This window comes from Panthera tigris, chromosome C2 (genome assembly GCF_018350195.1).
Source record: "Panthera tigris isolate Pti1 chromosome C2, P.tigris_Pti1_mat1.1, whole genome shotgun sequence".
Taxonomy (NCBI): Eukaryota; Metazoa; Chordata; class Mammalia; order Carnivora; family Felidae; genus Panthera; species Panthera tigris.
In genome coordinates this window covers 145,193,452-145,208,720 of record NC_056668.1, presented here as the reverse complement: position 1 = coordinate 145,208,720, position 15,269 = coordinate 145,193,452, and the positions used below count along the sequence as shown (strand labels likewise).

The window sequence follows — 15,269 nt, the reverse complement described above, 5'->3', positions numbered from 1 at the left end:
TTCCCTGGAGGAGGGGGGGTCTAAGGGTGACAATCCAGCTGGAAGAGAGCTAGGGGCCATGTCTACAGCCTTTCCAGAAGGTACAGCCAGGAGTCATCTTTGCAATATGGGATGTCCTCCCTTGGGCAGGTGGAAGGGTGTTTTCGGACACTCTCCACTGCACTAAGACTCCTTCATTCAACTGTCCCTTCCCCAACTATCCCAATGGCAGGAGATAACCCACCATTCATAAAAATGAAAGGCAGGAGTGGCAAAAATAAATAAATAAATAAAAACCTGTCCCGAGTCTGATGGTATTATGATTTCCTTTATGACTTTTTCTGGCTTCTATAGTCACAACACGTTGGGCCCTCTACAAAAGATTCACACACAAGAGGATAAATGAACCAAAGGCGGTCGGTGACGGACGGAAAAACAACAGGCTATGACACCCACAGACTACAGCTCCCCCAAGTTCACAGAAACTAAAGACCGAAGACAGGGGATCCTCCACTGCAAAGAGCAACTTACACGCATCAGATGGTTTAAAATTTCCCACAAGCCCAAGGTTCCCTCAAGGTGGCAATAAATGACAAGACCACTGATGACACGCTTGGTGGTGAAAGGGTCAACAGTCTAGAAAAAAATATTTAAATTTATATAAAAAATATCTAGAGTTAATATTATAGATATAGATCTATCTCCATCCCATCTTGGATTTATAAGCAGTTTCCCTGGTCTTTAAAAGTAATAAATTCTAAACAGCAACTACATTTCTCAGTGAGAATACACACTGAGTGCCAGGAAAAATCAGACAGAAGGTTCTCCCTCAAAGAATTTTCATTCTAATAAGGGGCACATAATACAGCCAAGAGTAGCTTGGCCACCAAAGCCACCTGAGTGTGGAAGCCAGGCCTGTTAGAGAGGCTGCAAAGAGGAGAAAGAAAGGAGATCTGACGGGATAATAAACTGAAAACCCAACAGAGGGAGTGGCATTTGGTCAGGCATTATTTCAGCATGGTGGAGGTGTTGTAGGACATGGGTAGAGAATGGGAAAACGTGGGGGAGCAGAAGAGTCAAACATAGAAAATCTAAAAGCAAAAGGATGTGTGAGGAGACCCAGTCTGAATGGAACCAGGGTCCATAGCATGCTTGAGAGAAGAAGGGGAAATGGGGGGAGAGGACTGGCCTCATTCACACATGCAATCATCAAACCCATCCTGTGAGTCTTAGGAACCATCAGTGAGTCTTAGGAACCAAGGATACTGATGCAGCGCCTGACCTCAAACAGAAAGCAAGGGCCGTGTAATCAATCCCCGCGATCAACAGAGAAGATCCATGGAAGGCTTTCTAGCAGGGGTCACCTGTTCAAAATGAAGTCTGTTTATTAAAGAGAAAAGGGACAGAGGGTGTCCATGGGCAGAAACCACTGAGCTTCTTACAGACGGCAGAAGGTAAGAGTTCAGATTTTCATTATGGTAGCATGATTTAAGAGCAAATATGAAAGCAAATGGTTATGCATTTCATGTAATTAGGTTCCTGTTGTAAATAAACATCTGCTTAAGAGATTCGAGGTATTAAGATTTACAGTTATTCTGCTGAATAAGTTGACATTTGATATAAAAGGCAACAACATGAGATACAAGTTTCAGTGGAAAGTTTTTTCAGTTTTTTGTTTATTTTGGTTTTTGCCAAATACAGTTCAATTGTCAAGAAGAAGAAAAAAGTCAGAAGATAAAGTTATTTGAAAAAAATAAGATCAGGAAGAGGTATGAGAATTGGTTGTTGTTGTAACTGCTAGTGACCCAAAATTCTTAAAGATGAAAGCAACCAAGGTGCAAAAAAACCTGCCTTATGGTAAATAAAATACAGACACCAATCACAGAAAAAGCCCACGGTGGTGCTTAGAACATCTAAAATAAATGTTGATGGATTCAAGAAAAATTTAGTGAGTTCTCACTCAGCATCAACCAAATAAGTTTCTCAAGGCAAAAGATTTTTTTTTTTTTTTTAATGTTGAAGAGGAGAGCCATGTCCCGAAAAACCGGGCATTTATTCATTACTTTACTGGGGACATACTTTATATACAGCACAGTGCTACCCACTTTCAGAAATGCCAAGGTATGATAGCTCTTAATTAAGGCCTACAAATGTCAAGGTAGTCTGTGATTAAAAGCCTAATGAGTAAACGTGATAAATGCCATGAGTTCAGCAGAGAAATGGATCCCTAGGATCTTGGTTGCTGGTCAAGGGTAGAGCCATGGAAGATGCTTTGGGTAAACAGGGCAAAACTGACTCAGTAATTGACCTGAAGCGCTGTCAGAGCATTCGCCTCTGCTAGCCTCCGAGCATTAGTTAGTTACATACGGTTTAAAGGGGGCCTTGTAGCTAGGGAGGACTCAAAACACCCTCCGAAAACCAGGAGCTACTACTCCCCTGGAATCCTTCTCCTCCTCAGTGGCAGAAGCAAGTCTGATCTGATCTCCCAAAATCACTGTAGATCCTTTGACTCCTCTGTGCAAAATGCTTTAATGCTACTGGAGCAGGACTTCTCAAGTATGTACATGAATCACCCCGGGATCTTGTTAAAATGCAGATTCTGGACCACGCGTTGAGTAGCCAGGTATCAGAACATCTTCAGTTGCTGTTATCAGGGGATGATGTAAAAGCAACGTTTTGGTGTCAGAATGCTTGAGCTCAAGATCTGAACCTCAACCTGTATTGTAACACATGAAAAGTAGATGTTAAATGAGGTTCGTGAAGGGGTGAGCAACTAGGACAAGCAGGGCTTGCTGGAGGTGATGGAAAACAGAAAACAGCAAAAAAGGAAAAGACTGGTTGGCCTGTGGCTCCTTGCAGTAAATAAACAGGTGATAAGAGGCAATAAAAATTATATGGTTAATTATAATAGAAATGATAAGAATAAGAGAGTGCTCAGGATGGGCTGAGACTGTTAGAAAGTATTTTACAACAATAGGATTTAAGGGATTCCACAATGTGACCGTGGGTTGTTTTTTTTTTTCCTTTTCACATATTTGAGGTCAAATTTTATCAACATTTTCCCCCAATCCTATGGGTTTTGGGGAACAACATATAAAAGTGAGATGTAGTAATAAGATAGTCATTCAAAGGAATAGTTAGAAGATTCCTCTTTTGTGCTAACTGGTGTCTGCAGACACTACAGAAATGCAATTACGGGGCTCACAGCTACTCTTCTGCCTAAAAAAAGCAGTCTGCAATCTGCCAATCTGTAGCAAATTCTGTCTTTTCTGAGACTATGTTAAGAAAAGTGGTAGAGAAATCTTTGAAAGGCAGGAGAAGACTAAATATATTCAGACGAGTTTCCTTTCTCTTCCCAAAAAACCCATAGAAGCTCCTTTAGGACGTTCTTTTCCTAGACACGGCAAAGCATTTCATAATTCTCTTCCTCAGGAAAAGCCTTCCCAGACACTGTAACCAATTCAGGGGAAAGGGGGAAAGAGAACGCCATAATTAACCAAAGAGAAATGGTATTACCACCAAAACCAAGTCAGTCTTTTCTTCAGCAAGGAAGAAGTGCTAGGTTCAAGTAAACATGCTATTTAGTCAGGGTGTATGCTCAGGCACCTGTACCAAGAAATTTTCAAAATAACTATGGTTTCTTTTTCTTTTTTCAAGAGTAGTCCTCTCCAACAAACTCCAAGTGGATGTTTATCTGTCAGTTCTGACCTGTCATGACTTTTGAGTTTTCTGCTTAGATTAGTTAAGGATTATGTTTTCTGAGTCAGTTTCAATGATTTCCTCCACTAAGCTACAAAATGAAACATTTCAAAACAGAAAAAAAAACTGGAAATATCATCTAGTCCAATTCTTGCCACTGTATGTAGAAAAAAATTAGACCTAGTGGGGCAGAGGGACTTAGGCAAGTCACCCAGACACCTTGGTTGTCATAACACACTTTAGTCTTCCTCAGCTGTCTCCCAGGCAGAATCTTCACTCAAACTAACGGTCAGATCTGGGTTTCATTCAAGATCAAGGTTCTGTGATAATTACATATTTACAATTTCTTTTCTACTTGGCATGGGGCCTCCAAACTAGGGAAATGATGAAGGGTTTAGCTAAGCCTGGGGGGTGGGGGGGAAGTTTGGGTTTGGTGATGTAACAATGCAGACTTCAGTCTCTGTTTGTATGGGGGTGGGGAAGGAGGCACTTCTATTTACTTTTTAGGCCAAAAAGCAAATCCTACCATTAAGCATAGAGTTGGATCTTGTGAAGCTTTTAAATTTCAGGGCATTTTTTAAGGAAAAGAATACAAAAATTAAAAAAAGAAATTTAGGTATGAAAGCAAATATTTAGGATTTAAAATGGCATCTTACATGTTACAAATTTTAAAAAGCTACAAATACCACAAACATGAAATTTTAAAAAAAAAACAGTTTTTATTAACTGTCTGACATACCTTTGAAATATTTTTGCTACCTTTTTTGATTGCATACTCTTTGATCACCTCTTCCAAAGATATTTTACAATATTCTCTATAGAGATAATAGAAAAATATTTCAGGGGTGCCTGGCTGGCTCAGTTGGTTAAGCATGACCTTTGGCTCAGGTCATGATCTCACGGTTCAGGAGTTTGAGCCCCGCCTCGGGCTCTGTGCTGACAGCTTAGAGCCTGGAGACTGCTTAGGGTTCTGTGTCTCCCACTGTCTCTGCTCCTTCCTTGCTCATGTTTTGTCTCTTTCTCTCTCACACAAATAAACATTAAAAAGAAAGAAAGAAAGAACTCAATCTTTGCTCTAGAACTGTTGATCAGAATTTGTAATTTTTTAAAAAATATTTAAGCTTATTTATTTATTTTGAGAGAGAGAGAGAGAGAAAGCAAAAGCAGGGGAGGGACAGAGAGAGAGAGAAAGAGAGAGAGAATTCCAAGCAGGCTCTGCACTGTCAGCGCGGAGGCTGACACAGGGCTTGAACTCATGAACAAGATCATGACCTGAGCCGAAACCAAGAGTTGGACACTTAACAGACTGAGCCACCCAGGTGCCCCTGTAATTTATTGTTTAATAGCTTGGAAAAAATTTATTTCAGCTTTGTAAGTCATTTTAAGTGATATCCTATAAATATTTGAATTGCCTCTAAATTTGGGAAAACCTCCATCAAGTTTCTTTTATATGTGAGCTGTGATATTTAGGGCACCGCAAGATTTCTTTTTTTTTTTTTTTTTTAATTTTTTTTAACGGTTTTTTAATTTATTTTTGAGACAGAGAGAGACAGAGCATGAACGGGGCAGGGGCAGAGAGAGAGGCAGACACAGAATCCGAAGCAGGCTCCAGGCTCTGAGCCATCAGCCCAGAGCCCGATGCGGGGCTCGAACTCACGGACCGGGAGATCGTGACCTGAGCTGAAGTCGGATGCTTAACCGACTGAGCCACCCAGGCGCCCCAAATTTCTTAAATATTCTTCAACTTGATGACACTCGCTAACCACATTGCCAGTCCCCCTTCCAGAGCCAGGAGATGGGCCTATACCAAGGATAAGCCTTGCAAGTTACATCCCACCTTGGCATACCATACATATTCCCTACATACTTATACATCCTTGAATTCCCCCCAGTCCTTCCAAATAAAGGGCCGGTTTTGCTCCTTGAGGACATAAATGTTCCACAATGCATCAATGGATGTATATATTTCATTTTCCTACTGAGGTCACAAGACAGGCATGATGTCTGATTACTTGGCATATGAATCAAACACTATTTTATTTAGCTAAAGAGATTAAATAGGATAATAAATGAAAAACACTAAAGCATCAGAAAAATGTTGGATATAATCATTATTTTTCTCAGCCTCTATGTCCCCCCCCCCACCCCTGCTACAATAGAGAAACTACTATGTCAATTTAGGCAGCCTCGCCTTTGTATAGTATGTAATGTAACAACTGGGAAGCCAGGTGTCTAAACCAAACCATCTTGGTTCCAATCCCAGCATAATCATTTGCTACCCAGGTAGACTTTGCTAAGTTTCCTAAACTCCGGAGGACTTACAATGAGCATTATAAAATCTACCTCATAGAGTTGTTTTGAAGGTTAACTAATAGAGGGGCGCCTGGGTGGCTCAGTCAGTTGAGCGTCCCACTTTGGCTCAGGTCAGGACCTCACAGTTTGTGGGTTTGAGCCCCGCATCGGGCTCTGTGCTGACAGCTCAGAGTCTGGAGCTTGCTTTCTTCATATTCTGTATCTCCTCTCTCTCTGCTCTTCCCCAACTCGTGCTCTGTCTCTCTCTTCCGCTCTCAAAAATAAACAAACATTAAAATTTTTTTTGAAGGTTAACTCATAGAGATGTGATGCTCAGCATGATCCAGGAAGTAGCAAGATCTCAAGAAACGAGCTACACACATTATTGGGAAACCTGTTCATGAAGGCTCCTGAATAAAGCTTCCTGGAGAGAGAGAACTTCCTCACTCACAGGGAGCATGAGGCCAATTCGATATCCCTGTGTAGAAAAGTTGCACAGAGTTTTCGGATGGCCAGTCATATCCACAAAGCAGCCGGCTGAGTTTCCTCCCAAGTCAGTGAATTCTCTGTAATGATTTACAGCTTTCTCAGATAAGACCTGCTGTGGCCTACGCTCTAAGTATGTACCAGACTTCATATTCTCCTTCGAAACGTTCATGTTTGTTCTGCCAACTCCCCGGCTCCCCAACATGCATAGTTTGGGCAATCTATACCTTTGATAGGGTCAGAAGGGCTTCTTCCTTCTTAGCACTGTTCTACTGTTCTTGTTTTCCTTACAGAGGTTTGAGAGGGCCACGGATACTCATGTAAAAATATTTACAGTAGTGGAAGAAAACATCTAGATAAGTCTCACCCTGCCCTAGTGTTCCCAACACATGGAGGAAATGCAACTAGGCATCGAGAAATCTTTAAAAGAAAAAAAATGTATACGTGAAATAGCACACAGAACAAGTCAAATGAATAGAACTAAAGTTTCCTTCAAGAAAATACTATGAGAAACTGAACTGCACAAAAAAAAAAAAAAAATACGTTATAATTACAAACAGAGTCTTAGCTTTTTCATGAATGACCAGTCTCTCCAGGGAAAATATAATACAATCCACAAAATCTAAGTTTGTACCCCACACCTCTGCAAAGGAATGTTCTTGAGGCCAGATGCATCCCCAGCACTGGAAGAGCCAGGGCCAGGACAAATAGAGGCCCACACACCACGGGGCAAAATACTGGAAGTTCTAAATTAAGCTGAGAAACTATTCAGTAAAATAGGTTTTGTCCTACTTCCACTGACAAAATATATCTTCATAACACTTTGCAGGACCAAGTATCATTTTAAAACTCTTGAACTACTCAGATCCCTCCCTAGAACTGGGTGTTTCGGGTAAACATTGTCCGGGGCCTGGCCAACAACATAGCTTCCTCTTTCCACTGCCCCTTCCATCCTACATCAAGAGGGACCTTGTAAGGTATGTACAGACACACAAAGCTGTAACACTCCCCTGAACACACCCCATACACACACAGCTGCCCCTTAGCCATCGCTCAGGTGCACAGACTAGTGGCTATATGGGCCCTCACCAAAATGGACCAAAAGGTCCATATAGTCTGTCAAAGCTAACAGGGCCATCTGGACAGCGAATTGTGGTTCCCAGGTACCTGAAACGTGACCTAAAAGAGGGAGGAGTTTGGATTCAGAGGCCCAGAGTCTCCTCACCCCATGGACAAGGGGTCTGACTTGAGAAGAATAAAGGTAGTGCCCTCTACAACCAAGGGCAGAGGACCCTTTTGCCCATACACTAGGCCTATATTTTAACTGAGCTGAAATAAACTGGGAGGGGGAGGAGATCTCATCAGAAAGAAAGAAAGAAAGAAAGAAAGAAAGAAAGAAAGAAAGAAAGAAAAAGAAAGAAAAGGAGGTGAGTAGGCAAGGAGGGAAAGAGGTGGGGGGAGGAGGGGAGGAAGGAGGGTGGGAAGGAGGGAGGGAGGGAGGGAAGGAGAGAGGGAAGGAGGGAGGGAGGGGGTGAGTGAGCTGCATATTTTCAGAGCAGACAGCCTTTCCCACTCACAGCCTCACTAGTCATAGGCACTTAGTCTGCAGCTAAAGCCATCCTAAAGAGCTGTGCTTCAGCCCCATAAACAAAACAAAGATGCTAGGGAACCCATAAGAGCCTAAGCAAGCCATGCTGAGTTGACTACATGTAAGGAGGCAGTTGCTTCCTGCTGAGTGCCAAGACCTAAAAAGCTGATCATAGCAAGTAAAAGGCCGGAACTTATCATGAGGAGAAGAATCTTAACCACCTGCAAGCCTTCAGATTGGGTGGACCTCAACAGTCAAATCTCCCCCCTTTGGTATGCCTGATAAAGTCTGTTCCTTCTGCTCTCACCAACAGTCATTTGCGGCCTGTATGCAGAGGCTGACCCTACGTGCCTGGAATTTCGGCAGAGGCCCCTTTTGCCCACATGCTAGGCCTGGATGGTGCTTGTCCAATCGCCGCCAACAGTCAAACCATGGGTCACATGAAGGCCTCTGTGATCAGACTAGAAGAGTAGAGTTTCCTCGCAAAGAGACTGCCCTATCTTGATTTTCTGTAGTACAAAGAGAGTCAGGAAGGAGGCAGATCACGTAAGCAGAGCAAATCATGAAATCAGAGGCACTGAACTGATCCTATCAGAGGGTCACTTTCCCCTTGCTGAAACACGGGGACTCTTCACGCCCTCCCGAACTTCCATCTCAGCTTCTGTACTCACAGATACACCACGTAAAAGAGCCAAGCAGAGTGCAAGCCGGGCAAACTTTGAATACACACACACACACACAAACCTCGAGTGACCTTGAGCAGACTCCATCTTCCCCATTTATAAATAAAGATAGCAGGCTTCTTCTGAAGATTAAATTAGATCAGCCATGTCAAGCAGCCGGCTGCGAGCAGATTTTCAAATGCTGGTTTCCCTTCTCCCCACTTCTCCCTGAGATGAGCTAATGTGCCCGCTCGGCCTTCTAAACCCTCCTGACATGCCAGGCAAGGAAGGAGAATGATCGAGGTGCCCAGGTCAGAAGCAACAGTACGGCGGGGGGGGGGAACGGGACACAAGATGACACGGAAAACAGGTAGCACAAAACACGTGGTGAGTGTTCTTACTGCTAATGCTTCTCTGCTAAGTCACTTCCCCTGAGAATCATGCCTTAAATCGGCCAAAGCTGTAAGTGAGGACCCAGAGAGCGGAAGGTAACAAGGTAGCGGAGTTATGCTTTTATGTGGAAATTGGCTAAATAATGCCATGCTCTAGCCAGGAAGTAGGTTTCCTCTGCACCCTATTTTAAACTGTTTTGGTGGTTTGCATCAGACCTAAATAACATCCACACAGCTCTGCAGCACAGAGAGACTGCTCGAGGGCCACTCTGCCCTTAGACCAACTCTGCGTCACTGCTTATAAACCAAAACATAAAACCCTGATGAAAAAAGAAACTTAAAAGCTATATTTAGATTTCAGCACTTCATTTTTAATGAAAGTCTCCTTTCGACAACCTTCTAGAACAAAAAAAAAAAAGGACAGAGAATTCAGGATTTACTGGAGAATTTCTTCGGTGGAAACCCTAACGTTTTGGAAGGGCTTAGAATGCCTAATGCTAATTCAAAATGCATAGCTGAAGGGACTGGATGAGAACTTTCCTTCATGCCTTGTCAGAAGTTGAAGCCTCTTATTCCATATCTCACCAGAATAAGAAAACAAGGACATAGGATAAAAACAGCCACACTGCCCACTTAGATCAGAGCCAAAACGATTCCTTTCCTTTTTAAATGTTTATTTATTTTTGAGAGAGAGAGAGAGAGCAAGCAGGGGAGGGGCAGAGAGAGGGGGGTACAGAGGATCTAAAGTGGGTTCTGTGCTGACGGCAGACAGCCCGATGTGGGGCTTGAACTCATGAACCAAACTCACAAACTCTGACCTGAGCCGACGTCAGAAGCTCAACCAGCTGAGCCACTTAGGCACCCCGGAGCCAAAACTATTCTAACGAAAAGTAAGATTTTACCATTCAGACAAACTCCCGATACATAGTGATTGCCTGGTTGTTAAAATGCTTGGCCTGGATTGTACCAGCAGCTCAGGTCAACATTTCCTGGGTGCTAAGGTCTTAGCTCAACCTGGGGTTGAGGTTTCTTTAGGCAGATGACACTTGAGCAAAGTGTTGTTGTTGTTGTTTTTAAGTTTATTTATTTTTGAGACAGAGAGAGAGCATGAACAGGGTAGGGTCAGAGAAACAGGGAGACACAGAATCTGAAACAGGCTCCAGGCTCTGAGCTGTCAGCCCAGAGCCCGACGCGGGGCTCGAACCCACAGACCGTGAGATCGTGACCTGAGCCGAAGTCGGACGCTCAACCGACTGAGCCACCCAGGCGCCCCTTGAGTGCAGTCTTAAAGACAAGGGAAAGTTATTCAGGGAGCCGGAGGTGTGAGCAGAGAGCAGCTTGAACAAAGACACTAACTAAAAGGGCTAAACTATTCAGGGCGTGTGTATACAGGATGACAGGGGTACATTGGGAAAATGTGACACTTGGTGGGATGCAAAGTCTCAGAATCAAAGGACAACCAGATCATGGAGCATCTTGTGAGGCCTGATTGAGGACTTAATAATAATGAAAGCTGCTATTTATTGAGCATTTATTATGCTGTGGGCACTGTGTTAAGCACTTCAAAGCTTTATTTCATTTAATCTTTACCGTGGCTCCATAATCCCCATAGCCAGTAAGCAGGAGGTGGTTCTGGAACCCAGGAGGCCTCGATTCCAAAGCTTGTATCTCTAAGCCTATCCTCAAAAGAAAGACTGGATGGGCACATTGGGTCTACCACAATGGCTACAGAGTGGGGAACCAGGGTGGCCCAAGTGGGGACCTACAACATGGCAGGTATAGAAAAGGGCAGATCAATGGAAAGAAAAGATGTTCAGAGGGACGGAGAAAAACAAACATTCAACAGGCACTCCTATAAGAGCATTCAACAAGCAAATGGGCTTTTGAAAGAGGGGTCTAGGAAATAAACCACCAGGGTTCATTAACGCCTCCAAGTGCACAGGGTTAAACTATGTGCCCTTGTTTATGGAGGCCTTTCAAAGTCCTTGCACGAGGCCTTTCACACCCTCCCAAACGTTAAACTCAATGAGAGCAAAGACCAAGTCTCATCTTATTCATTCAGGACAGTGTCTTCAGGTCTGAGCCTGGCACGAGAACATACTCCATAAATACTGAGAAGACAGAATGAGTACTGGCCACTTTTTACAATGGCACCAATGAGGTAGCATTCTTAATTGGAAACTTTGGGTTAAAAAAAATAAAGAAAAAATTTTAAAGTAGCATTGGTAACAAAGGATTGGTAAATTAAAATGGAAACCATGTGCGGCACCTGGGTGGCTCAGTCAGTTAAGCGTCTGACTTTCAGCTCAGGTCATGATTTTGTGGTTCCTGGGTTCAAGCCCCACGTCCGGCTCTGTGCTGACAGCTCGGATCCTGGAGCCTGCTTCGGATTCTGTGTCTCCCTCTCTCTCTCTCTCTGTCCCTTCCCCACTCTCTCTCTCTCTCTCTCTCTCTCTCTCAAGAATAAAGAAACATTTAAAAAAATAAAATGGCAACCTTGTAGCAGTTATGATAGCTACACAGACTGTAATGAGGACTCATCACCATGGGGTGCTACCTTGATAAAAGGCAATAAATCCAAACTATGATGAGTTTTTTGTATAAACCATAACGGGTGAAAAGTAAGCTGTTATATTAAAGGAAGTGGCCTAGGGGTATAAATGTGTTTTCTGAAAAGCAATAGGACCAAAGATCAAATTCCGGGCCTAGCAATCTCTAGTCTCTGACCTTGACAAAGTAAGTACATAGCATGATTTTAGGAAAGAACTTTATCTGTGTGACACTTTTACCAGCACTGAGACCGCCACAGAAATCTCTTGTCAGGGATTTGAAAAGTACAAGCGGCATTTTTCAGATCTGAAGAGTTTTTCGACATGTAAGATTTTCGCCTAAAGAGTAATTACTTAATTTGGGGCATTCGGGAAGAGTGGGTCTACGAAACAAACAAAACAGGATTTAAGAACATTTCTTCGAGAAGTTCGTTCTTATGCTGAAATCCTCTGCCCACTTATCAGTCTGCCAAACAGAAGATGGGACTTACTTAGATGACCTAACAAGACACGGTAAACAATCTCATTTCCTCCCATCTTATCACACATTAAGATGCTCTGAAAAAGCCTGGACAGTTTACCAGTTAGTTTAGAAAGATCCTGAAACCGTTTACTCACATGGAAAATCAAAATGCAAGTGGAAGGTAGGTTTCTTGTGCTCATTATGGCTACCTTCAACCTTCAACTATCCTTGAAAATTAATTTCAAATGAGCCCACATTCAAAGTGATTCCTTAGTTCAAATTCGGAAACTTTAATTCCATCAAAATAGGAAACCTGTGGGTCTTGCAAAACTGTTCAAAAGCCCGAATGAAAAGCCACTAGGCTCTTAAGCTAATTGTTTAAAAATGTGTATACAGATGAAATGAAACGGACTCATGAACCACTGGGTCTGGAATTTGAAAATTCATAAATCTTATCCTCGTAAACAAAACCTAACCAAATCAGGGCCTGCTGATCTCCTTCTTTCGTAATCGGAAACGAAGAGTTTTAATGACTTTTAACGCACTCGGAAAATGAAAGGGTGCTGTTTCAAAGCTTTACTAGCAAAATATAGTTCAGTTTTTAAGTATCTGGAATATAATCAGAGACAGTTGAACATTGTGGCGCTGCAACGTCGGAAAACATCCAAGAATGAAATACTAGGATCTTATGAAACTCAAATGCGCGTTAGGACGTTATGTTTACAACAGTTCTTCTGCCTTATTCCACTGAAAACTCCCATCTCCATGCCACGTTCCGTATGAGGCATCATTTTAAAAAGTTCTCAACCCACTTCAAATCCTCTGAAAGGTACCATGTAGAACCCGGTGCTTCTCTCTTCTGGACAAACATAAAGGTCAAGTCTGCCTGTGGCCCCTTGGGAAAAACAAGCAAGTACCTGGAGGTGATGTGGCCTGTCAGATCCTCTACACTTCGTCCCAAATCTACCTACGCAAGGCATCTCCCAATCACCGAAGGGGAAAGGCAGCGACAAGCGCTACCAATGAAAGGGATGTAAAACCATCCCAATGTAACCATTTTACAGATGAAGGAACTGAGGCCTCGAAAGGTCCAAATACTCAGTTCACCTTGACCCCAGCTGCAGACACTCAGTCGTCGGAATCACAGCTGCAAAAACTTTAACTTCTAAGGTCCCGGGGGTTCCGCACTTTCCGCAGCAAGTCAGTAAGAACTCAATTCCTGCATTTTTCACCTTCAGAAACCTCTAGGAAGCGTACGGACGGTCAGGAATCGAACCTTTCCAGAACCCATCAACTCAGGGAAGGCAGGGCTGTCTTGCTCCAGGCCCCATCTCCAGCACCCAGCACCTAGTAGGCACTGAGTTCGTAATTCCCCGCCTTCCACCTGACCATCCCTGCTCCCCTCCCCGTCCACGCCCAGCCATCAGCGGGGCCAGAGAGCTTTCCTCGGGAAATTGTTTCTTTCCTTGAAACTTGCAGACAGCGACTGCGGGCCGAGAAGCCGGCCTGGGGCGACGTGCGGCGCCTCCCCCGAGCGAAGGCTGGACTCGCTGGCCACTGAAGGGGGGTGGCTCGGCCAGACCCGGGTGGGCGCGCGGCTTCGGCCCGGGCCGCGGCGACCCCAGGTGCGCCAGCTGCTCTGGCTGCTCGGCGGCCTCGGCTCCGGGCCGCGCGGCTCCCCTGCCTCCTTCGGATGCCCAAGCAACTTCTCAAACTTCCCTTTCCGGGGGTGGGGGCGCGCCTCGGCCGCGGCCGGCGCAACGCCTTTCCTGGCCGCACAAAGGGGGCCCGACGTGCCCCGCGCCCCCTTCCCCTCGAACTTTCCTCCTCTTCCGAAAGAGAAACGCACACCCCGGCGCCCCTCGGGGACCCGGGCTGCGTGGGTGCCGCCGAGGGAACTTTGCCGTTTCCGCCCGAGCGCCGGGCGCCCGGGGCCGCCTGTCAAGCGCAGCGGGGACCCCCGGCGCCCCGCCGAGCCCGCCTGGGGCGGGGGGAGGGGGCACTCACCGGACTTCAGAACGTGCGGCGGGATCGTGCTGGCGATGCGCGTCCACAGGACGATGTGCAGCGGCCACAGGCCCCGGAGCAGCCCCCGACCCATGGCAGCCCCCGCCGCTCGTCATAGACCGAGCCCGGAGCGCAGCGGACGGCGCCTCCCGGAGCCCCGGCTGCGCCCCCGCGCCGCGCCCTCTCGGGACCCTGCGCCGGCCGGCCGGGCAGATGCGCGGGCCAGATGCGGCGCCGCTCGCCAGCCGGGAGGGGGCCTGGAGGCCGGCGGGGCGCGGGGAGGCCCCCGGCGGCCGAGGGGAGCTGCGCAGGAGGCCGGCTCCTGCCCCCGGCGAGTGCGCGCGCGGGGGTGTCGTCGGTCGGTGCGCGCGAGTGACTCACTCAACTTCGCCCGGGCGCCGCGGGGGAAACAGGAAACTCCTCGCCAACAGCTGGGCAGGACCTCTCGCCGCCCGAGAGCCTTCTCCCTCCGCTCGGCTTTCAGCCCTCGCTCTCTCTCCTGCCTGCCAATCACGTCCCTGAGACCGGCCCCTCCGAGGGCTTTGGCAAACTTTCAGCTGCCCCCGCCGCCCTCAGGAGTCGCTGGCTCCGAGCGTTTGCCCCCCCCGCGTGACTAAGGGCACGCGTCTCAGAAAGTAGCCGAACACCGCGAGTCTGCACGCTTTGCACGAGCTCCCGCCCCAAGCATCCTCCCCCTCCGCACACCCCCCTTTGCATTGTTCCCGGGTGCTCCGGGATCGTGTGTTCAGCCCCCCAAGTGCAGCCCCCGCGAGCGGATGCCGAAATCTGAGGCGTGAGCGCAGTTTTGTTTCAAATTAAATAGCAAGTAGCGCCTCGAGAAACTTTTGTTTCGTTGTGAAATGTTTTCCTTACTGTAGGTCCAAGTCCGGAAGTTTTTTTTTTTTTTCCTTTTTTTCCCCCCCTTTTTTTCCTCAAGCTTTAATGTGCGTGTTAACCAAATGAGTATCTTGCTAAAATGTAAAATGTCTGATCCAGGCCCCCCAAGCTGCAGCGTTTCTGAGGAGCTCTGGGGTGCTGCTTCCCGTTTTGAACTGCCCCTTCCTGGGGGGTGGGGGTGGGGGCGCTTCAGTGAGTGTAAAGGAGCAGCCACCACAGAGGGATAGTGGTGGGACATGTCATGTGCAGAATGGA

At 46.0% G+C, this 15,269-nt stretch overlaps 1 protein-coding gene and 1 long non-coding RNA gene across 2 annotated transcripts in view; both read right to left on the bottom strand.

The window, feature by feature from the left end:
• TGFBR2 (transforming growth factor beta receptor 2) overlaps positions 1-14,422 on the bottom strand; it is a 90,865-nt gene extending 76,443 nt beyond the window's left edge. Inside the window, exon 1 of the mRNA XM_042956240.1 lies at positions 14,118-14,422. Within this exon, the coding sequence (XP_042812174.1) occupies positions 14,118-14,211 (94 nt within the window). The 5' untranslated portion in view covers positions 14,212-14,422. The remainder of the gene's footprint in view (positions 1-14,117) is intronic.
• LOC122230476 lies at positions 1,526-9,826 on the bottom strand. Its single transcript, XR_006207451.1, has 2 exons — positions 8,789-9,826; positions 1,526-2,695 (listed from the first exon to the last, which is right to left on the bottom strand). It is a non-coding gene; the product is annotated as an uncharacterized LOC122230476 (long non-coding RNA).
• Positions 14,423-15,269: the final 847 nt, after the last annotated feature.